The 22,821-nt window shown below is 58.6% G+C and overlaps 1 protein-coding gene across 3 annotated transcripts; it reads left to right on the top strand.

Annotated features, from left to right (window-relative positions):
- The first annotated feature begins 4,373 nt into the window (after positions 1-4,373).
- Positions 4,374-18,522, top strand: RFLNA (refilin A). 3 transcript variants are annotated; one of them, XR_011076211.1, is made up of 4 exons: positions 4,374-4,715; positions 15,396-15,505; positions 16,930-17,716; positions 17,936-18,522. XR_011076211.1 is itself a non-coding variant. In XM_068562880.1 (3 exons), exons 1-3 carry the CDS (start codon positions 4,509-4,511, stop codon positions 17,261-17,263), a joined length of 651 nt encoding a protein of 216 aa, XP_068418981.1. In that variant the 5' UTR covers positions 4,374-4,508; the 3' UTR covers positions 17,264-18,522. The 3 variants fall into 3 exon arrangements, 2 of the variants coding, with proteins under 2 accessions (XP_068418981.1, XP_068418982.1); XM_068562880.1 differs by having other exon boundaries at positions 16,930-18,522; XM_068562881.1 differs by lacking the exon at positions 4,374-4,715 and adding an exon at positions 6,443-6,521 and having other exon boundaries at positions 16,930-18,522.
- Positions 18,523-22,821: the final 4,299 nt, after the last annotated feature.

Below are 22,821 nucleotides of genomic sequence, written 5' to 3'. Positions count from 1 at the left end.
TCACTGGGAGAAGAAGGGGGCTTTTTGGTGGGTTTTGACTTTGGCCCCCGCAAAGGGACAGCTCCTTGTTTCAGACAGACCCTTGAATGATAACCAAGACAGGTCCCAGATGAGGATTTTAAGAATGGGCTCTGCTGTGTGAGTTTAGGCAAAACGCTTACCCTCTCTGTGCTTCCATTTTCTCATCTCTAAAGGTGATGTAATTCTCCATATTCTGCTAATCTTTCCAGAATATGATGTCAGCCATTGAGGAACTATGGGGAACTATACAGATCCAATTAAATAAACCAGCCACCACCTCCCCAGGGACTGCTATGTGAGTGACTAGGGCCCTTCTGGGTGCGTCGCGTAAGTACAATTACTCAGATTTCTGTGTGTGGTGTGCGCAGCCCACCAGGAAACAGGAGTGCCAAGCCCTTTCCTCAGGGGACTTCCAGTGCAGTTGGCAAGAGCAGGAGGTGCTCCGTGAACAATCACCATGTCACATGAGCAGGATCTTTGCTTTCAATTCAGCCTGGTCCTTTGGGGTCTTCAACGTGCTCCCCAGATGGGCCGTTTGCTTCGGTACTTTCTGTGCAGGTCACAGAAATGCCTGTTTGTCAGGCATTGGGACCTCAGTCCTGCCTCCCGCATTTCACGATACATTAGGACCCATTGACAGCTTTCCCCCACGTCCATCCTCGCGGCCTCCACTCTGCCTTTCTACTTAGTAGCTGTGTGACCACAGGCAAGTCACTTAACCTCTCTGAGCCTCCATGGACTGATCTCCTTTATTTTAAATTAGAAGTAATACGCACGCATCTGGAGTGTCAGTGTAGCTTCTGGGGTTCCAGGGTGAGACAGTGTGTGAGCAGAGGCCTTTGTCAGCTGTCCCTGAAGGCACAGCCCCACTTCATGACTGTTCTTCACTGCTGCTCGGAACAAGTGGCTAATGGCTCTCCATGAAAAAGCCTTTTCTCCTCTGTGCCCTTCCCCTTCATCCTCTGGCCTTTCTCTCTCCCCCTCACAAAGCAGCCTGGGAAAGTCCCCCTGATGCCGGGGTGCTGGGTGAGCCCCATGGAGCTTGGGACCATTCTAGGTCACCTTTCTTAAAAGCAGGTGACTCCACGAGCTCCTGAACGAACGTCTCCCTTCCCGGGAGTGTGTGGTATAGGGGGGTCTCCCCTTCTCTCCAGCACGGGACACCCACTGCAGGACCCCTTGTCGGGGTACCCTAATAACTTCTTTTCTGTTAAATATCGACTTTCTCTGCCCGATTTTTCTCAGTCTCCACTCTCCTCTCTTTTTTTGGCTGCACCACGTGGCATGTGGGATCCTAGTTCCCTGATTGGACCCGTGCCCCCTGCAGTGAAACGCAGAGTCCCAACTACTGGACCGCCAGGGAAGTCCCTCCACTCTCCTCTCTGTAATCCAACTTCGGAAGCAATTTGCATCAGATCATTCCTAAACTCTACAGGCTCCCCATCCCCTGGCAGATAAAGTCCAAATAACTTAGCCCCACGTACGGGTCCCTGCAAACCTGATCTTGCCCTCCGCCCACAGCACCTGGTCCAGAGCAGGGACTTGAATCTGCAAAGACCCCGCCCTCCTTGCTCTTCTGGCCTCACGTTACAGAGATTCAAGCCCCCTTTCCTCCAGAGACTGGCCAAGACAGCCCCCCACCCACCGCTAGCTCCTGGCTCAAGCTAACTTATGGAAATTTCGGCTTTTTCTCCCCTCTTTGACATTTGCGGACCATCTGACACAGTGAGGAACAGAAGCTTTTACAGTACCAGCTTTCAGTGGATGGGCAGCCCCCAGCCGGTGGCAGTGGATCCGAATAGGTCAGAGGTCATGGTCACTGGGGTCATTTGTGTGGGACACTATGACATTTGTAGTGCGGTCATGTTTTTCCTGCTGCTGGGTGTAGACACATCACCAGCGTTATTCCATTTCAGGGGAGGTTGTGTGTGGGCTCAGGGAAGCTTCCAGAACCTGAGTGGGCATGGTCATGAAGGCACCCCTGATAAGCACGAATGGCACAAGGGGACCAAGATTAGGGTGAGGAGAGTAGGGCCCTCACCTAGAGTCCAAAATTTAAGGAAATGTCCCAAACGTGGAAATCGCGACACGTACTATATTTTACTGCAGTGCTGTAGAGGCCAAAATTAATGCAAAGAATTCCAGATGATCAAAATAGCAACATTTTAAATAAAGTCAAGATGACACTTCAATGATGCAACCCTGCCCCACATGCCTCCCCCTAATTCCCCACCAGCCTTCGGTGGATGTTGCTGCCAGACTCACTTCCCTGGGCTAAGAAGTAATCCGTTCTTATCAAAGAATTTTCTCCAGGGCAGCCCGGCAGTGAGGGCAGTGAAGGCGATCTCGCTTCTGGGGGCTTGAGTGAGTGAGCGTTTGGGAAGGAAATGCATCTTAACATGCTTCTGTTCTGCAAATCACAGCCCCCACTTTTGTCCTGTGAGATGATAAGTCACCCACGTATTTCTGGTCACGGAGCCCAAGGCTGAGGAAGAATTGAAGAATTGAATTCTTGCCTAAGAACTGAAGCAAACGGAGTCAGTTGTTCTGTGTTGTGTTTTGTTTTGTTTCTTTCCCCCAGAATGCTCCAGATATTCAAAGCTCTGGCTAATTCTGTTTGGGCAGCAGACTTCCCATGGTCTTCCTGGTTGATATGGAAATGGGCTGCAAATTCACCTGATAACATGTCCTTCTGTGTCCCCCCCAGCACTCTTAGGAAGCCCCCCAACCCTTCTGTCCCTTCCTGGAATGCACCTCATTCTCACTACTGAGAGCACCTTTGTCCTTGGTGTCCCCCCGCCTGGAAGGCTAGTCCTCTTTCTCCAGCTCACGCGTGGCTGTTCAGGACTCATCTTAAAACGCCCCCTCCTCAGAGCGGGCTTTCATGAACACCCCAGCAATGAACTGTCCCTCTGATGATTCTTGCTGGCAGTGCCTTGTCAATGCCCTCCTTGAAACTCACGGCCTTTGCTTCCTGGTGTGTTTTCCCCCCTCATCCGACTGGGCGCCCCGGGGCCAGGCTATCTTACTCGTGGGCGGTTCTGAGGTGGACCCAGCGCAGGGGGCACAGTGGCAGCTTGATCGGTCCTGATGGAATGACTGAGCTTTAGCCTGGTGCCCTCAGTTTGGGGGTGTCTGAAGAGCAGACACCAAGGGGAAACCAAACTAGTGTATCTGTCCACACCCTCACACCTTCCCTGCCTCCTCTGCTGCCTTGGCTAGACAATGAGCCTCTCCCACATTCCTGCTCTTTTCAACGCAACCTCTAGGTACCCCTGGATTCCCTGCTTTCAGAATGGAAGGCTGGATCACCTGGGGCGGGGGGGTGTCTCTGTGGGTGGATGAGTGCGTGGGAGCTGGACTGGACCTCCTTGTCAGTCATCTGAAGAAAGGGAAGCAAGTGACTTCTCCCTTCCGAGGAAGGAAAAGAAGGGAAAGATGGGAGAGACTCCGTCAGTGAGCAAGAACCTGCTTGGAAGAAATTGGGGAAACAGCCAGATGCTGGAGGATTCAGGAAATGTTTCTAATCTCCCTGTCACCTGCCCCAGCCCCATTTCCACCCAAGGCTTTCCACCCCAGAGGCCCAGTATGTTGGCCTTGGGTACCCCAATGATGGAGACACAAATACCCCCGGACTATTGGTTCGTGTTTTAGAACATAAACAAAGGGGCGGACCGGCCCGTTGGAAAGAGGGGAGCTAAGGAACAGGTCTTGAAGCTTGGGGAGCCTTGAAGCCTCTGGTTTCCGCCCCCTCCCTTGTAAGTTACAGATCTTCTAAAACAGAGGTCTCTGAAGATTCTTTTATTCGGACTTCAGTGAGCTGGAGAAACCTCGAAAGGTCACCTCAGACATTACTACTCCTACTACTGTTACTTGGGATGACTTGGGGGCCCCACGAGTCACCCCTTGGTGCCGCCGCTGGGGTGTTTATTCCGGAGGATTGCCGGGCTGTGCAGTCGCCCCGGGCGCGGGCTGGGGGGTGGAGGCGCCAGACGGGGCGGTTGCCCACCGCGGAGGAGGCCGGGGGCGGGGTGGGCCGGGAGGAGGCGCGGGGAGGAGGGAGGAGGAGGCGCCTAGAAAAGGAGGCGCGGCCGGGAAGGTGCGGAGAGGGCCCGGCGGCGGGCGGCGGAGCGCGAAGGCGAGGCCGGGCCCGGCGTGGCTGGAGCGCGGCCAGCGGCGGCGGGCGGGCGGGCGGCAGGCCCGGCGTGGCAGCGCGGAGGGGCAGCCGCCCCGAGCGCACGGAGCCGGGCGCCCGACCGCCGGCCCCTGCTGGGCGCGGCGCGCGCGCGCGCGGCCCGGCCGGCCGGGGAACCGGGGACTCGGGCGGGGGGGAGCGGGTGGGCGCCGGGCCCGACGCACCGCCTCTCGGCTCTGCCCGCAGGTCCCCGGCGCGCAGCCCTCGCCCCGCCGCCGCCCGCCCCGGGCCCCGGAGCGCGGTGGAGGAGCCCCCCGAGGAGCCGGGGGCCCGCGCCCGGCGCCCCCCAGACATGGTGGGCCACCTGCATCTGCAGGGCATGGAGGAGAGCCTCAAGGAGAAGAGCCGGGAGGGCTTGCTGGACAGCCCTGACTCCGGGCTGCCCCCCAGCCCCAGCCCCAGCCCGCCCTTCTACTCCCTGGCGCCTGGCATCCTCGACGCCCGCGCGGGGGGCTCTGGCGCCTCCTCGGAGGCCCCCGGACCCGGCGAGGCCAAAGCGGTAAGCACGCGGCTTCGCGCAGAAACCAGGGACAGAGCCAGCCCCCCTGATGGGGTACTTCAAGAGCCGGGACTGGGTTCCCCCCGCCATCCCCCCAGCCAAGAAGGTGGCCTAGTGACGGCGGCCACGCTCCGCAGGTGGGGATCAGGGCGCGCAGGTGGGGATGGTCCAGCCTGACCCCTGCAGCCCTCTCCCGGGCTGTGGGCCTAAGGAGTGATCGTCTGTCTTGCTGTCAGCAGTAAAAGAGCAGGGGTTGAGGACTGTCCGAAATTCTCCAAGAGGTTGGCTTCAGGCTAGGTGAGCTGGAACCCCTGGCCGAAGCAGTGGACCCAGGTTCCCTGTTTACTGTTCTCCCTGTGCTGCCAACGTGAAAGACTTTTTTTTTTTTTTTTTAACCAAACGCAGACAGGAGCCCTTCCTTCCCGGGATGTTGAGGGATGTTGACGTGGAGCTGAGGCGGTGCCTGGGGAAGGCTGGAACCCCAGGTCAGGAGACGCAAGAGTTTTACCTCTTGCCAGACTTAGTGGGGCCTTCAGGTGGACTCCGGGGGTCACCCAGCTTGGTGGCTGGGCTGAGACTGGGTTCCCCGCACCCCTTCCCCGGCAGGCGGGAGCCAAGCGGGCGGGATCGGGCGCCTTTCGACTTGAGGAAATGACAAGTTGAGATCCGGAGGCTGCCAGCAATCCCAGTGGCATTTCCCCGTTCTTGCGGCTCTCTGCACGCCTTCACGTTGTTTCTGCCGGGTGTCCTAGCACGACTCCAGCCCGGTGCCGCTTTCCTGGGGCCCCGGCAATGCCCACCTGGTACCTCACAGGGCAGTGAATGCTTCCCCCCAGTTGGAAATCCTCCCATGAGCAGAAAGGAATGGTTCCCCTGCCTCCAGGCCTATTGACGGGAATGTCACTGGTGTCTCCCTTGCTCCTTGGTCCAGTGGGTCCCAAACTTGAGTGGGCACGGGAATCTCTCAGAGACTTTTTTTTTAAAGTATTTATTTATTTGGCTGCACCAAATCTTAGTTTCATCGTGCGGACTCTTAGTTGCGGCATCTGGGATCTAGTTTCCCGACCAGGGATTGAACCCAGGCCCCCTGCATTGGGAACGTGGAGTCTTAACCACTGGACCACCAGGGAGATCCCTCTCTTGGAGATCTTTAAAGAATACCCACGCCCACCTCATGCCTCCAGACAGTCTCATTTGATTGGTAGAGGCTGCGACCTGGACATCAGGGTTTTTAAAACCTCCCCAGGTGATCCTCATGTGCAGCAAAGTTTGGGAACCGCTGGCTTAGACCAAAATCATGCGTTGAATTTGAACTTTGGTCCCTCTTCTGGGGGCTGGGGGTAGGAGAGGCGTTCTGGACTTCCAGGGATTGATAGATGTGACCCAGGCTGTTGGCAGTGAAATTGATCCCACTGTCTGAACGCACCAGCTTTCCTGCAAGAGTGTCTCAGACTTGGCACAGTTGAATGGAAGGGGGTGGTATTTGGGCTGTTGCGTTGGGAATAAATCCCTGTGGTGTCCTACACAATGGGGCTTGGAGAAAAGGGACAGGGAACCAGCCTTCCCCTTTATTCTTTGGATGACCCGGAATCCCCCTTAATAGAAGGTTTTCTGGATGCTTTTCCTGCCGGCCAGGCCAGCCAGGGGCAGCCATAAGAACAGTGTGCCTGGCTTACTTGTCTTGGCTGTCCTAGTTGATTTTATTTTTTCCCCCTCCTTGCTAACTAGATGCCAGGTATGGAACTGAGCTGTCTCTGATCTTTTTAATTTGGCTTGAAGGCAAGACCTGGGGCTGTTTCCGCACAGGTAATGATATCTGCATTTAGATAGCCTTCCCAGGTGCTAGGAACTGTCCTAAACTCTTTACTTGGCATCAACTCATTTCATTTTCACAGTAGTCCCAAGAAGTATGTAGGTGCTCTTATTACACCCATTTTCCAGAGGGGGAAGCTGAGGCACAGAGGTTAGCGACTTGCCTAAGCTGATAAGTGGCGGTGCTGGATTAGAACCCAGGGAATTGGGCTCTGGTGTCTCTGCCCTTGAACCTTGCATTCGAGGAGGCTGCCTCCACCCCCCCGCCCCCCGCAGGTTAACTCCTGTTAAACGTTGCTAATCTGGTGTTTAACAAAACCCTGCTTGCGGGCGACTCACTGACAATGCTTTCCAGGCGCAGATGTAGGCAAAATATCGGCTGCCCACCTTGCACAAAGGGACAGAAACCTCTCCTGTGTCTTGGAGTTGATGGTTTTAAATGCCCGAGAAGAGGCTGGCTGCAGGCAGGGCCAGGTTTGCTCTGGCACCCCCTTAATGGCACCTGTCAGACCACGTGGACCTGGGGTTCAGCCTGGGGTAGGCATCTTTGTTCTGATACCCAGTTTCCAGCACTGCCTTCCTGGTCAGCACTGGTGGCACACACCCCAGCCAGGGGGATGAGCTGCAGTTCTTTCCCCACCCCCTTGGCCACTGAGGTCCTCATGAGCTTGTCACTGTATTTATTATGTTGGAAGCGCATTTTAAATTTGCTCACCCTCTAGAAAGAGGTTCCATTTTCCCCCACTTTGTTTTAATAAGCTGGACTTAACTTCTGGACAGTACCCCGTGGATGTAGGGTAACTGGCTGGCTGCGACATTGCCCCCCAAGATGTAAACGGCACTGGGGAGCAGGCTGGGTATGAATGAATCCCTCAACCCCACCCTAACTTGATCATAGGTTTTTTTCTGGCCCACTCTGTGGACCAACGATGGTACCGTTCCTGGTAATTCCCAAACCAAAGGAAGATCTAGGAATCGGTCATTCGTCCCACCGGTACTTATTGAGCACCTACTGTTTGCCATGTGCTGTTTTGGGCTGTGGGTGGCATAGTGGTGAACAAGATGTTCAAGGTCCCTGCCCTCGTGGAACTGGCATTCTAGTGGGAGAGACAGTCACCAACTTAAACATGTGATAAAACACCAGCTGGATTGTTCAGTGCCCTTAAGACAAAGAGCTGGGTTCGGGTAGAGCTCCTTTAGACTGGATGGTCAGGGAAGTGACATTTAATGGAAACCGGAAAACATGAGAGAGTGGCCTTTATGGTCATAGGGCTGAAATGTGCGTTAGTCCAAGGGAATGGCAAGTGCAAAGGTCCTGAGGCGTGGTTGAGTTGCAGCCGTGAGGCTGGTGGAGGGCAGTGCAGGGACTTGTAGGCTAAGCTGAGGCCAGAAAGTAAAATTCCATTTGGTCTTTCCAAAATCTACTTGTGACTGTTTTATTTTTATTTTTTAAAAAGGCCTCATGAGCTCTCAGACCCTCCAAATTAGAAACCCAAATCAGAGACTTGACTGAGAAGTGCCTGTGCGGAACAGGCTCTGTGGGGGGCTTGTCTCCCTGCAGTGGGGCCCTGGTCGCCTGCAGGACACCGGGACAGCCAAGGCCGCTTGCTGGGCCAGCCAGGGTTTGCCTGTCAGCTGCATTCATCCCACAAATATTTAAGCCAGGCCTGGCTAGGGATACAGCTGTGAACAGGACAGCCGCTGTCTGTGTCACCTTTGAGCTCTCAGGGCCTGGACCTTCAGCTCCAGATTGAGGGAACACCCCATGTCCTTCCTGCCCGCCTCCCCGTCCTGCCTGGCGGAGCTGTGGGACTTGGGGGGGGGGCATCATGGGGAGAGGTCGTGCCGCCAGGAAGGATGAGTGGGTGTGTGTGGCAGACACCCATCTCCCCAGGTTCACATGGCCCGTTCAGGGAACTAGCCCTGTCCCCTCTTATCACCCTCAGGGAGAGCACAGATGGCATTTGGGGTCGCAAGTCGTCTTCTCTGGGGTGCACCTTTGAGGGAACAGCCACCACTGGGGTGGGTGAGATGAGGACAGATCACCCATCTGTGGCAGATGAGGGGCTTGGCCCTCCATGGAGTGGTGACTGGAGGTGACAATCTGAGCTGTTACCCCCTCAGATGTGGATATGGGTTCTCTAGAAGCCAGTGGCCTGGGCCCCATCGTGCCTTGCCCCGTCACCCCCATCTGATCTCCTGGGGTTTGTTTACACATCGAGTGTATGTCTGAGTGGCACACTGGGGAATTTCCCTAAGGACGAGGTGCTGGTTCCCCGGACCCAGATTCTGAGGGAAGCCCTTGGGGCCGGATCCAGGTAGAATTGGTGGTGGGGAGTGGGTTGTCTTTGCCCATCCTCGAAAATTTCCCAGGGCTGCCCAGCTCTTGGAAATCTTTGTCACTGCCAACTCTTAGGATCTTGGCTGTCACCACCCCTGCCCCCAACCCAGGACACCTGGATTTTCTCATTTCTCTGTTTCTGGTCTATGATGGTGAAACCAAGGATGAGGGCAGAGAGGGAAGGGAGTTAGGAATTTAGGGAGTTAGTGCCCAGGATTAGGAAGGATGGAAGCACAGATGGATGGACAAATGGATGGATGGATGGATGAATGGATGGATGGATGGATGGGCAGATGGAAGGATGGACAGATGAACACATGCATGGACAGAAGGATGGTTGGGTGGATGGATGGACAAATGGATGGGTGAATGGACAGATGGATGGATAAATGGACCGATGGATGAATGGATGGATGGATGGACACACAGATGGATGGATGAATGGATGCATGGATGGATGGATGGGTAAATGGACACACAGATGGATGGATGGATGGATGGATGGATGGATGGGTAAATGGACACACAGATGGATGGATGGATGAATGGATGGATGGACAGGCAAGTGGATGGACGGATGAAGGGAAAAATGGATGGACGGGTGGATGGACAGATGGACTGAGGAGACAGAGGTCAGCCCCCATGGCCCCCTTGCAGGCTCACAGGTGTGTCCCTGACCAGCGAAGGTGCCTGTGAGCAAGCTCAGATGCAAGAGAACCAGGTGTGTCAGGCCACGGAGGGAGAAGCCTGTTTGCTGAAAGGAAGGCCGTGAGGAGCCAGAAACCCTGGCGCCTCCTTTCAGCCCCCCTCCGCTTCATCCTGGATGAAGTGGCCTCCAGCGGAAATTGAGCAACGTCTCTGACAGCCTTGTGTCTCTGTGAAAGGCTCATCTGAGTGAGAAGTTCTACCTGTAGCTTTAGTGTGCAAAGAAGACAAATAGGCCCATGCCCTGCCAGGTGCTCTGGGGGCGGGGGAGCAAGCAGGAGCCACCTTCCTGGGAAAATGCCACTAGGCGGGGACTGACAGGGACTCTCCTTGGGGTGGGCGTGGTCTGTCCTTTGCGCCCTTGGGACTCCTGGCCTCCCTGCTGTGGGGTGGGAGAAACAGATATGGTACAAAGAGGCCTGAAGTCTGAGATCCAGGTGTCAACAGGGCCATATTCCCTCCAAGGCTCTAGGGCAGAATCCATCCCTTGTGTCTGTCCCAACTTCTGGTGGTGGCCGGCCATCCTCGGCGTGCCTTACCTTGGAGATGCACCCCTCCATCTCTCCCTCCGTCCCCCCATGGCCTTCTTTCCTCTGTGTGTCCCGTGTCCAAAGTTCCCTCTTTTTATCAGGACACCAGCCATGTTGATTTAGGGCCCGCCCCCATCCAGTGGGACCGCATCTTAACTTGATCACATGTGCAAAGACCCTGTTTCCAAAGAGGGTCACATTCACAGGTCCTGGGGATTAGGACGTGAACATATCTTTGTGGAGGCCGCAAACCAACCCACCACCATCCTGCTGGCTTGGGTCCATCGGGCACCCAAGGGCATCCTGGGGAGCAGGCCCGTCCCTGAGCCCTGCCTCCGACCTGTGATGTATGGGTTTGCTCAGTTTCACTGCTCTGAGTGCCAGACCCTGCGCCTGCGCTTTTTGGGGTCTCCGGGGCTCCCCGAGCCTGGCCCACTCGCCGCCTCTGTTGTGCCGTGTTGTGCAACGAGCCTTTTGGAGCCCTTCCCCTCACCCCAGGATTTGCCACCAATACCCAAGACCTTTCATAAAAAGGATGAGAATTCTTGGGGCTTAAATGTCCCTCCTTGGATCACTTTCTTCATGGGTGCAGGTCAGCGTCCACCTTAGCCCAGCATGGGAGCTTTTGGTCTCAAATCCCAAAACACACCGAAGATAATCAGTTTAATTCCAATCGCGATAGAAGCCATCCCCCGCCAGTGAGGGTCAGTGGCCTGAGAAAGGCTGTTTCGGCCCTTACAAAGGTTCCCTGTGGCTTTGGTGAGGACAGCCCCTCTCCCACGTCAGTGTGGGGGTCTCCCCGGACCCTTCCTCCCGCCACTTACCCTCCGCTGACGGGGGCTTGATACTCTTTAAGCGGAAGGTTCTGTGGGTCACACGTGGCTTCAGCCACGTCCCGTGCGGTGGCAGGTGGGGGACCGCCGTGTGTCACACCGCTGCGCCATCCCTACCTGTCACTGCCAGCCAGGCCCGGACCCCCGGTGGGGCTGGGCTGTCACCGCGCGGCACGGAGCCCTCACGACGGAGCACGTACCTTTCTTTGCCGTCCTGTGGGCCGTGCCCTGCACCGCAGCCACGAAGGGGGAGCTCCCAGACGCCGGGGTGTATTTTTACTTCCAGGCGTGGACTGTGTATCCTCGCCCGGCGGCTCCAGGGAAGACGCATGAATCACTGGGTGAGGCGGGTGGGGTGCGGTAGGCGGAGGGCAGCCCACTGTTCTCTGGGTCCCACTCTCTCAGAAGCCCTCCCTGGTCCCTACACACACCCCCTGCCTGCCCAGGAGACCAGGGAGCCAGACCAGCCCCCTCCCCAGGCTAGCACAGGGCTCTCCCGGTCCCTAGAAGGAGCTGGGGGCTGGAGGCTGGCCCAGCTGTGTCGCCATCCCAGGGTGGGCGTGTGTGGCGTCTGGGAGTCCGGGGTCCGGCCTTCAGCTCTCAGCTCCCCTGTGCCTTCCCCTGCCCCTGCAGCCCAGGGCTGCGAGGGGCCCCGAGGACACCGGCCAGCTTGCGCCCGGGCATCAGCCTCATTGTACAGACGAGCAAACTGAGGCACGGTGAGCGGGTGGCTGGCAGAGGTGGGTTTCTCGACGGGTCCTCTTCAGAGGGAAGCAAGCACCAGGGCCTTCGGGGAAGCGAGCTGGGATGTGGCTGACCCAGGGTTGGGGGGCGGTGAGGGGAGCAGGGTGCCTGGGAGCTTTCTTTGCTCCAGTGGCCCAGGCCAGGCCATCAGGTGCAGCGCCAGCAGCAGGGGGTCCCCTGGGCGCTGGAGCCCAAGCCCCGTCCCCGGCCCGCCCCCCACGCTGGAGGCTCGGATGGGAATGTGAGTCCAGCGTGGCTGGAGGGCCGCCCTTGCAGGGCCAGCGGTGTGCCTTCCTGGCCGGCTCCCGGGGCTGGCTGGGCTCCGCGCGCAGCGCTGCCATGTTGATGTTAAAACACCGCTGCAGCCGCAAGACTCGGCTGTGAACTTCCGGAGCCCGGCGGCTGCGGGACGGCCGGAACTGCCTCTGGTCCCTGGAGCCCTGCGGGGGCAGCCTCAGGCCTCGCGGCGACTGCCTGAGCTGTCTCGTCGCCCCCGGGGCCCCTGGATGCCAGCCTGCGTCTGGATTTTCAGAGGCTTCCTCTCTCTCTCTCTCTCTCTCTCTCGTATCGTGTTCCCAGGTGGGGCAGATTTTAGCTGTTTTTCCACCAGGGCCCTTTGGAAAACGGTGCCCAGAGCTCCAGCTTCCTGGCCTAGTCTGTGAAGTCAGCCTTGTCCCCTCTGCTGGCAGCCAGTGTGGGGAGCGAGATCCGGCCAGAATGGGGCCCCAAATGTGCCCACGGGCCGCGCCAGGAGGTTCAGGTGGACCCGAGAGGGATGGTGGTACCCAGCTCTGCACCGAAGGCTTTTCCTCCCAAGGAAGTCCTCCCTGCTCATGAGCTTGGGAATTGTTCTTTCTTGGGGGTGGGGGTGGGGGTATGGAGACCAGTAGCAGGCTGCCCCTCCCTCCCTCCAGCCCTTCCACCTAGAGACACCTCCCAAACCTTAGCACCCATGTCCATAGCCCCTCACACGCCTGCCTCATCCTCTCTCCCCTTCAGTGTCCACAGGAAGAGCCCTGGCAGGCACTGTACCTCATCCGACTCACACAGGGCCTGGCGCACAGTAGGTGTTCGGCACACAGTAGGTGCTCAGCAAACCCCTGCACACATTTGGGAAAGTGCCATACTTCACACTTCAGATAGTCTTGCGGGGAGAGAGTCTGATTTTTATGAGCATCAAGTCATGGAGTTTCACAGCTGAGGCCAGTGCTGATTTCACAGAGCCACAGAGGATGCCGGAAGTGCCTACGTCTTGTCACTGTTTTATTTTTTTAACTTACTTTTTTTTTAACTTTTTGGCCACGCCGCACGGCTTGTAGGAGCTTAGTTCCCCAACCAGGGATTGAACTCGGGCCATGGCAGTGAACGTGTGGAGTCCTAACCGCTGGACCGCCTGGGAATTCCCATCACTATTTTATTTTTAAATTTAAAGCCCCTGAATAATGTGCACTTGCTTCTGAAAGGTAGGAGCAGGGTTGTCTCAAGGTTAAAAAGGGTGCGGATTGTACCTCTGTCTCCTGAGAGGACCCCCCCGCCCCCAGCACCCCCCCTCGAGCCTTTGTGAAAAGCACTCAGAAAACAAGCCTTTTCTCCGTAGGCTTGTACTCTGAGACTTTTATACAAGACTTTTATGTGGCGCTTGCTCCGTGCCGGGCGCTGTCCCACACATTCACACACTTTGAATCGTTGTTCTGACTGCAGCCTGGGAGACGGGTGCTCCTGTTGCCCTGCTTCGGGGACCGGGAGGCTGCAGCCCCGAGAGGGGAGTTGTTTGCTGGGTCACGTGGTGTGTTAGCTTCCTGTCGCTGCTCTAACAAATGACCCCACGCATAGTGGCTTAAAACAACACAGATTTAATATCTTACAGTTCCAAAGGTTAGAAATCTAAAACAGCTTTCACGGGCTAAAAGCAAGGAGTTTGGCAAGGCATCCTCTCTGGATGCTCTAGGGGAGAATTCTCGCCTTTCCCACCTTCTAGAGGCTGCCCACAGTCCTTGGCTCCTGGCCCCGTCCATCCTTAAGGCAGCAGCATAATGTCCTCAATTTCTTTCTGACTCTGATCCCCCTGCCTCCCTCTTTCACTTACAAGGACCCTTGTGAAGACATTGGGGGCCCACTGGATCCTCCAGGACAGCCTTCCCATCTCAAGATCCTTAACCACATGTGCAAAGTCCCTTTTGCCCTGTAAGGTCACACATTCCCAGGTTCTGGGGATTAGGACGTGCACATTTTGGGGGCCGTTATTCCACCTGCCATGCCCAGCAAGGGAGAGATGGGACAGCTTGATGACAGCTGCTGGGGGCCTATGGAGAACCGCCTCTTTCTCCAAGTCTTAGATCTTTTCTTCCTGTGGTCCTTCCTCGGCCCCTGTTCTGGGGACGCTGTGATCAGCTGAGGAGGGGGCTGCGGTGACCATGTCCATAGGCTGATAGCAGATTTGAAGACAGGTGTGGGCCTGGCCCAAGGGCTCACAGGACGGGGGGGGGAGAGGTGGAAGGGGAGCAGGGCACTGCTTTGCACGTGTGAGGTCCTGCCTTTGGACAGCATGGTGTCTGCGAGGTGCCAGGCCCTGGGGCCAGAGAGGTCATCAGGTCCTGAATCTTAAAGAGCTCACGGTCCGGGGGTGACACACAAAGGGGTCGCAGCAATGGAGACCAGCAGGTGGGAGCTCCAGGAACCCCTCAGAGGATGTTGGGGAAGACAAGGGAGCTGATGCCTGAGTTGTCACCCTGGACGGACCAAGTGAGAAGGAAAGGGAAGGACGTTCCTAGTACAGGGAACAGCATAAGCCAAGGCACAAAGGCAGCCTGGGCTGTGTCCAAGGCGAGTGAAAGATATATGGGCAGAGGCCTGTGTGGGAAGCGCCCTGTGTGTGAGGTCAAGCTTGCTCTGAGCAGGAGGTGACAGGACAGGTCTTGGGGCTGCAGCGCCCGTCCCGTGGGCCTGAGAGGCAGCCGGGGAACATGGGTGAGGGCTCAGACTCTGGAGCCAGACCGCCAGGGTTCCAACCCCAGCTCTGCCTCTTCCTAGCTGTGTGGCCTCAGGCAAGTTACTTAGCCACTCTGGGCCTCAGTTCCAGCATCTGTAAAAGGGGGATGCGAGTAACAGCTCCCTCCCATGATCGAATGTATGGATACATGGAGTGCTCAGAGCAACGACTGGTGCGGTTAGCGCTCAGAAAGCATAGCTGCTGTGATCTCTCCTCAGCCAGGCGAGGACAAGGAGAGCCTCGTGAAGGAGTGGAATGAGGGGCCCACAGCCATGCACCGAGAAGGGCCGGGAACTCTACCCTCGATGAGCACGGTTTTCAGTCCCTCGCAGAGCTCCGACCTGCCGTGTCACCCAGGGGTGCAGCTTGCGAGGCTTAGGCTCAGGGGCTCCCTGAGAGGGGTCCCAGTTCTACAGGTCTCTGAGCCTGGCTCCTGGGGCTCGGGTGGGCTGTGCGTTGTAGAAAGAGTCCGTTACCACGTCCCCTTATTGAGATGCCCAGGAACTGAGGGGCAGGCCGGTGGTTGGGTGGGGAGCCGTGGGCATCAGAGCGCTTGGATTCCGCAGAGGGACGCTGGGGTGGGCTTCCCGATGGACCCCGCGAAGCAGGCTTCCAGAAAACCAGGACTGGAGTGGTGTGGGGCAACCCCTGTGCCCGGCGGGGAGCTGAGGTTGCAGTGCCAAAGGGCTGCTCACGTGACCCTGTGTCCCTGGCTCTCCCCCACAGCCCCTCCCCCTCCCCCCGAGCACCCCGGCGCGCGAGATGAGGCCCCGGATGCTGCCCGTGTTCTTTGGGGAGAGCATTGAGGTGAACCCAGAGCCCACGCCCGAGATCCGGTGAGTGGGGCAGCGGGGCCGGGTGGGGCGGGGCGGCCAGGCTGGGGCGCTCAGCAGGCTCCCCTCCCTCTAGGCAGCCCCTCCGCGTGCTGCTCCCCGAGGAGGCATGGCCATGATTTGAAGAGACTCTGTCCCCAGGTGGCCTTCCCTGCCACCTCCCCAGCCCGTCCTGGGCCCACATGCGACCATTTCCACACTGACCTTCACCCCCAACCTGGCTGGTTTTTATTTTGAATTTGCCCCTTTATCCCCCCGGGGAGCCATTGCCCTGAATGTGTATTAGGTGCCCTCCCACGCGTAGGACATCTCAGGTGGCGCCTGCACTTCTGAGTTAAGGCCACCCCACCAGGAGCTTTCCCCCAGCCGTCTGCCCTCCTCGGAGGGCTTCGGGGATCGGGCTTCCAGAAGGTGGAGTCTAGGGTCCGTGGGTCTCACCCGCGTATCCCTGGGACGCTCAGGATGGATTTGTCCACGTCGCCCCGGCCTGCCCAGGGGTGTGGGACCCACTACCTCCTCCCGCTCCACCTCTGGATAGGGTCCCAGGAGACAAACAGGTCCCCTTTAAAGGTTTTTCTCCCCAAAGAGCTCTCCTTTTAAGTTTTTATTACAGAGGCCCCAGCCAGGGTGGATGCGAGCTGCCTGGGCTCTTGGGACCCCTGCTTCCCTTCCCACGCGGATCACCTGTGGGGTGCAGCAGGGAGGGAGACAGGTGAAGTCCCCACGCCCCTCCCCGGAGCTTTTCCTTCCAGTGTGATGATCTGGGAGCAGAGCTGGGGGCGCTGACCAGTTGGTCACTCGTAAGGAGTGTCACTCACCTAGAGGTGCTGAGGCTACTTGGGGGGAAACTTATTTTGATAACATTTCAAACTTAAGGAAAGTTGCAGCAAGACTACAGGGAACCCCCGTTAAACAGATTCATTGGCTCTTTCCACTTGGCCCCGTTGGCTAGAATATCTGCTCACTGTCTCGTTCTACATAAACGAAACTTTCTTCTGACCCGTTTGAGAGGATGTCAGTGACACCGTGACCGTGAACCTCTAACTCCGGCTGGTGTCCTTCCTCAGAAGAGGGACATCCTCTCGCATAATGACAGTGCACTTGCCGAAATCGGGCCAGCTAAAGCTGAAACACGACCACTGCCTGGTCCAGTTCCGCCCACTGTTCCCAAATGTCCTTTTATGGCCTATTTTTATCCCAGTTCAGGATCCCGCCAGAGTCACGAGCGGCATTTAACTGTCCCGTCTCTCGAGTTTCCTCCAAGCCAGCTGGGTCCCTCAGCCCTCCCTTGCCCTTTAGACCTGGGCGTTTCGGAAGAGCCCAGGCCGTTCTGTGTTCGCACTGCCCCCGACCACGCGGGACAGTGACCTGGCTGCCCCGTCCGGGCCTCACCCCCGTGCTCCCGCCCTCCCCCGCCTCCCCCGCAGCTGCAATTCTGAGGTCAAGTACGCCTCGGAGAAGCACTTCCGGGACAAGGTCTTCTACGCGCCGGTGCCCACGGTCACGGCCTACAGCGAGACGATCGTGGCCGCGCCTAACTGCACTTGGCGCAGCTACCGCAGCCAGCTGACCCTGGAGCCGCGGCCGCGCGCCCTGCGCTTCCGAAGCACCACCATCATCTTCCCCAAGCGCGCCCGTAGCTCCTTCCGCACCACCCTGCACCTCAGCCTGGGCCGGCCCCGCCGCTGGTTCACGGCCAGCGTGCAGCTGCAGCTGTGCCCGCGCCCCGGGCCCGGCCTGCTGGGCCCCGCGCCGCTCTGACCGGCAGCCCGGCCGCCCGGCCCCCCGGCCCCCGCGGCGGCCGGAGGACGGGCTCCACGATCGGGAGGGACCCTGGGCTGTGTCTTGCCCGCGCCGCATCCGCTTTGTCAGCACCTACCCGGTGAGGCAGCGTGGGCCTGGCTTTCCCGAGGAGCACGGGGCGGGGGCAGGTGGGTAGGCGGTGCCCGCCCCGACGGCCTGGGAGAGAAGAAGGTGTGTGTACCTGGCTGCCCTTGAAGCGGGGGACACCCCCGAACGCCGGCAGGACAGAGGCGTCCGTCCCAGCCTTGGCCGGGGGGCTGCCCACCAACCCCGGCTCCCAGGCCACGTGGGAGGGAAGAGGGGTGCCATCCAGACACCCGCCGCCCCTGGAGGGGGCTGTTTCCAGAGCAGACCTCTCAGATGTGTGCAGCTGGACGCCCAGAGCCATAGCCCAGCAACCTCTGGTGGACGGTGAGCCGGGAGGCTGGGCGAAAGCCGGAAACGCTGCCAGGGCTGGTTGTGGGTTGTCTGTGGGGAGCGGCCCGGAGGAGCCCTGCCCGCGCTGTCCCAGTGCCCGTGCCCCAGTGCGGAGGATGGAGGGCGTAGCCCGTCTGCACCGAGGCCTTTGAGCTCTGTGTCCGGAGCCTCGCCCGCAGGGCCTCCTGCTAACCTCTGTCCTGACACCTTCAGGACCAGGACTCTGGACCGTCAGAGCCCTCGAGCCAGGTGCCAAGGGGAGGCGTCTGAGCCGTTGGAAATGACCACCGCCACCGCACACGTGCAAGGTCAGGGGAGGAAGACGGGTTCACCGCACACGTGCAGGGTCAGGGGAGGAAGACGGGTTCACCGCACACGTGCAAGGTCAGGGGAGGAAGACGGGTTCACCGCACACGTGCAAGGTCAGGGGAGGAAGACGGGAGACCCTTGTGCTGCCTGCGAAGAGCCAGGATACGTGGGTGCTGGGGCCACGGCCTGGGGCTGCCCGCCACCAATGCCCCAGAAGCCCCCAACGTGGCCATGGAGATGCCTTCAGACCTGATTGGACCCAGCAGGTGGAGGCTGCCCGCCACTGCTCCGGCATCCCCCCAAGACGGGGCTTTAGCTCCCTCACTGCGGGGAGGGGCGGCTCGGAGCTAACGTTCAGGAGACGCGAAGTGACTGATATATTTTTATGTATCTACAGACTGTGCGTGTTCTCGCCACAGAGATGCTTTCTGATTAACAAAGAAATAACTTAAGAATCGATTGATTATCTTAATAAAATGTGCAGACTCGAAGAGACTCCCTCTTCCGTGTTTCTGAGACCCTCAGAGCCCACCGTGGGTGGGACTGGTCTTCATAGGCCCATGGTCCCTCCCCACTGCTCACAGGGGACAGGGAGACACTTGGAAGGCTCAGAGAGAGCCCTGTGCCCCTCACCCCATCCCTGTAGACAGCCTGAGTGCGCCAGCTTCACCCAGGAGCTAGGCAATAAATGCAGAGGCCCAGGGCGCACGCTGGGACTTGGGTCTGACTCCAGGAGGGTCCCGGGAATCTGCACGTTTGACGCTCCTGTGCTTTGCACTCCGCACGCCAGCCTTCGGCACCTGCAGATGCCCAAAGCCAGCTCTGTCCCCGGAGAAGGGCCCGGGCTGCCTCTGCAAAGCAGGTGGCCTCGGCCTTGTTACACCCTCTACGCATCTGGTCCACATCCTTGGAGGGGCCTCTGGGGCCCCAGACTGTGAGTGAGGAGGACATTCGGCAGCCTCGGGGCAGTGTCCTCGAGTGGGAGAGTGCGAGTGTCTTTGCAGGGGCTCCTGCCTCGATGGAGGAGGATGTCTAACAGGGCGGGGCCAGGGTGAAAGCCAGGAGGGCGGGGCCAAGGGACAGGGTCACGTCACTGAGAGGAAGAACCTGGAGGCCTCGGCTGCTCAGCGCAGGCAAGCAGGGTGCAGACACAGCCTTGGGAACTCCGAGAGCGCAGCCTGTGTAGAGAGGGGCTTCTGTGCAGACACACGCTGGGGGTCGCACCGCTGGCACCAGGCAAATTCAGCTGCACGAGTTTGCTTTCCAATCACAACCCTGATTTCCCCGCTTGGAAAGAAAAATGGGTTGGGCTTCCTGACACGTGCGATTATGGTGCCAACGAACCCGGTGACCTTGGAGATGTCTCTGGGGTTGCCCTTCAAGAAACAACTTCTGAGGCGTGCAGTGAGCTGATGGCCTCTAACTAGGGCTTTGCAGCAGCTGCCAGGCTCCTCCCGGGCGCCCCGCCAGTGGGAGCGTGGTGGGACGGGACCAGCTGACCAAGGCTCAGTCCCTGCCAGGCCCTGCTTCCTGTCCCTTTTGTCTTTCACCAGCATCGCCCGATAGGCCTCGTACCCTCCTGACTCCATCCTAGCACTCCCCGAGGACCCGGGCAGCACATGCCAGACAAGACCGTCTCCTTGGATCATGCAAACGGCTTCCGCCTTCCCTGATGACCTTGGAACTCCAGCCTGTCTCCTTGTACGGCTGGGGCTCCATGAGGCCCAACCTGGGAGGAAGAGGACGTGGGGGGCAAGGGCTGCGGCCCGTCAGGGCCCCCAAGTGCACCCCGGTTTCCCTCTGAAGCAGCTGTCCGTCCTGCGGGAACCCAGAGGACTTGGAGACCCGGCAGAAAGAGGTGCCAGCTTCGTCTAGGTCCTGTCCCAGCCCTTGGGATTTCCACCCCCAAAATAAAGAGCCTGGAGGCCAGTGACCCTGCTGCCCGGCTTAGGGTGCTGCCTGCTGAAGGCCCTTCTGTCCTCACTCCCCAGATCCAGACGCACTGGGCGAGGGGGGCAGAGGTCGCTCGCTGAAGCCCCCTGGGAGGGGAAGACCAACATGGGGAGGGCACGGTGGCTGGAGAAAAAGCCTGTCGCTTAACTTCTCTAAGCATCTGCAAGGCAGGCACATGGCCTTACCTGCCTGGCGGCTGGGACAGTGAGAATCCGTGCTGGTAAAGCTTGGGCTGCCATCGAATCAAGCCGGGACCCTGCTGGGGGCGGGTCAGGGCGTCCGTCTCTCTCGAAGGGGCAGAAACACTTCCCAATGTCGAGGGCCGGCTCTGGCCCCAAACGCCCATCCTGAGCCCCCTCGCTCAGCCTCTTCTGCTGTCGCCCCGGCCAGTCTCTGGGTTCATCTCTGGGTTCACACTCGCAGGCCTCCAATCAAGCTCGGCGGCCCCCGCCCCACAAACAGGTGCCCCGTCCGTCCGTCCGTCCGAGGTCTTGTCTCTCCTCCCCAGAGTAGCCTTGGTGAGAACAAACAACCGCCCTGGCAGCTGACACGTACACGGAGCGCTGCCTTTGTCTGCAGACCGCTTGGCCCTGCTGTCAGAATTTTCTGCATTTAATCTTCCCAGTGAGCCTGTGAGGTAGCTGGTGAGACATTCTGATGAGGAAGCGGTACCTGGCTGAACCCCGGAGGGGGGGGGGGTGGGGGTGGAAGGACAGCCCGTCACGTGGCTGCCACAGCTAAACCCTCCCGGCTTCCTGGAGAAGCCATGAAAACAAATGCGTCTCCTTTGATGGCCCTCCTTGGCCTTCTAAAGGTGGAATGACCAGGGGGCCCTCCCACCAGCTGCCAGCGATCAAATCAGTTTATCCCCGTAATACGCAAATAAGAGTCACTGTTGCAGGACCACCTGGAGTTTTGCTCTCTTCTCTCTCCTTTCCTCGCAAACCCATTCTTTCTTTCTTGCCTTGTCCCACTGACTCCTGCACAGGCGAGTAAACCGTGTCTCTATAGGGCTACACAGCCCATCTCTGAGGTACTCCTCACAGCAATATCATTATCCTATTTTACAGATGGGGAAACAGAGGCACAGAGGGTTCAAATGGCTTGGCCAGGGTCACGTGGCCATTACGTGGCAGCTGGCTCCACAGTCTGTCTTTACCCGCGTGCTGCACACCCCCTTCTCGCCTGCCCCATACGTGGCCTGGGCCCATCCCCACTCCCCGAGGCAGTGGGGCTCTGTCCTGGCCTTCTCTGCCGTGCCAACCCCCATGCTGGCCCTGCACTAGCCTCCTGGCCTGTTTCTCCCTCAATGCACCCAGCACCCTTGCGAGCCAACAAGACCCAATTTCAGAAAACCAGCAGATCACCTTACTGGGCATTGACTGTTCCGTCTCAGAAATTCCAGGGCCTCCACACTGCCTTATGTCTAAGCCACCCTGGGCTCCTGAATGCCCCCGGCTGGGTTTCACCTCCCAGCCTTTGCCCACCCAGGTTCTTTCCACTCAGCCTATCCCCTCCCCAAGAACCACCACCTCCAGGAAGCCACCCCTACTGCTCCAGGTCAGCTGTCACAGTGTCTGCGTCACCTGGCCCGAGATGGGCTTGTCTTGAGCCAACCCTAGTGCTGTAGGGACCAGCCCGTTCCTGCCCCCGCTGTGGGCGGCAGCTCTTCGGGTTGGTGGGCCGCGACCCCCTCTGCAGAGCCGCTTGTGCCCTTACTGGAGAACTCCTGGCCAGAAAGAAGTGAAGGGACCAGGTTCTAGCTCTGACCTTGGGCACCACCCTCACCATCATAGTGAGGGCTGCAGGTCACTGGCATCAGAGACACCTGGGCCGCTGGATGAAAACACAGACTCCCAGCCCCAACCCTGGACCTAGAGAATCATTCCTATCCTCTGGGTGTGGCCCAGGAATCTGTACTCTAACCAACGTCACAATGTTCTAGGATGCGGGGAAATTAGCCAGCAAGTGTCCTGCGCTTTGCAGATCACGTTCTCATTTTCTATGGAATCGGATCCTCACAGCGTCAGCTCAGCTCAACAGTCGCCAGGGGCTCAGTCAACAACAGAGTCAGGAAGAGGAAGGCAAAAAGAGCTTTGCTCTCGAGGGGTTCTGTCCAGTAGCTTGCAGGGTGTTTGCAAAGACCCAGAGGAGAGAGAAGATGGGGAGGGATAATGGGTTCTTAGAGGAGGGAATGACCCAGCTGGGTTTTGAAGTATGTGTAGGAGTTTTCCAGAGAGATGGGGATCAGGGAACAGCAGGGGCCTCCATTTTAAGATGGAGCAGTAAGAAAACCAAACAAGATAGGGGTGGGATGAACCCTTTGCGGGGGGCTGAGGACTGGCTGGGTGAGGTTGGAAGAGAGGGTGGACCCTTCACAGGCACCAGGAGGCCGTGAGCTCTCCCTACACCCCACAAACATCACTGTGTGGGGTCTGTGCCACTGGCCCTCAGAGAAGACAGAGGTGCCAAGTGGTGTCAATTCTGAGGCCATGGAGACAGGGGGATGGCAGAGATGAGCCTGTGGGCTGACACTTGTGTCCCTCCCACCCCCGTATCACTCTGGTCTGACTACAGCTGAGGGAAGTGCCATGGGATGCTGGGCGGCACCAGCAGGCATGGCCAACCCCTTGTGGCTGGTGTGGCCAGCACGACCTGACCCATCCTGGATTCCAGGTGGGGGGCTGGCCTGCACCCGGGACCGGAGGGAGGCCCCGAGCAGGACAAGACTGTTTTCTGGCCCAACACTGCCACCTGCCTGTCAGTATCAGTACTACAGCCCAGGCACCAAGCTGAGCCCTGCGGGGCTCCAAAGCCCCCTGCTCATTTCGCCTCAC

Source organism: Eschrichtius robustus, chromosome 14, assembly GCF_028021215.1.
Source record: "Eschrichtius robustus isolate mEscRob2 chromosome 14, mEscRob2.pri, whole genome shotgun sequence".
NCBI lineage: Eukaryota > Metazoa > Chordata > Mammalia > Artiodactyla > Eschrichtiidae > Eschrichtius > Eschrichtius robustus.
Note: the sequence above shows the minus strand (reverse complement) of the source record. Positions and strands in the feature narration are given on the sequence as shown.

Coding starts and splice junctions, on each gene's coding strand:
- RFLNA (XM_068562880.1), top strand. CDS start 4,509: ATGGTGGGCCACCTGCATCTGCAGGGCATGGAGGAGAGCCTCAAGGAG. Junction 4,716..15,395: donor GACCCGGCGAGGCCAAAGCG/GTAAGCACGCGG, acceptor TCTCCCCCACAG/CCCCTCCCCCTCCCCCCGAG. Junction 15,506..16,929: donor GAGCCCACGCCCGAGATCCG/GTGAGTGGGGCA, acceptor CCTCCCCCGCAG/CTGCAATTCTGAGGTCAAGT.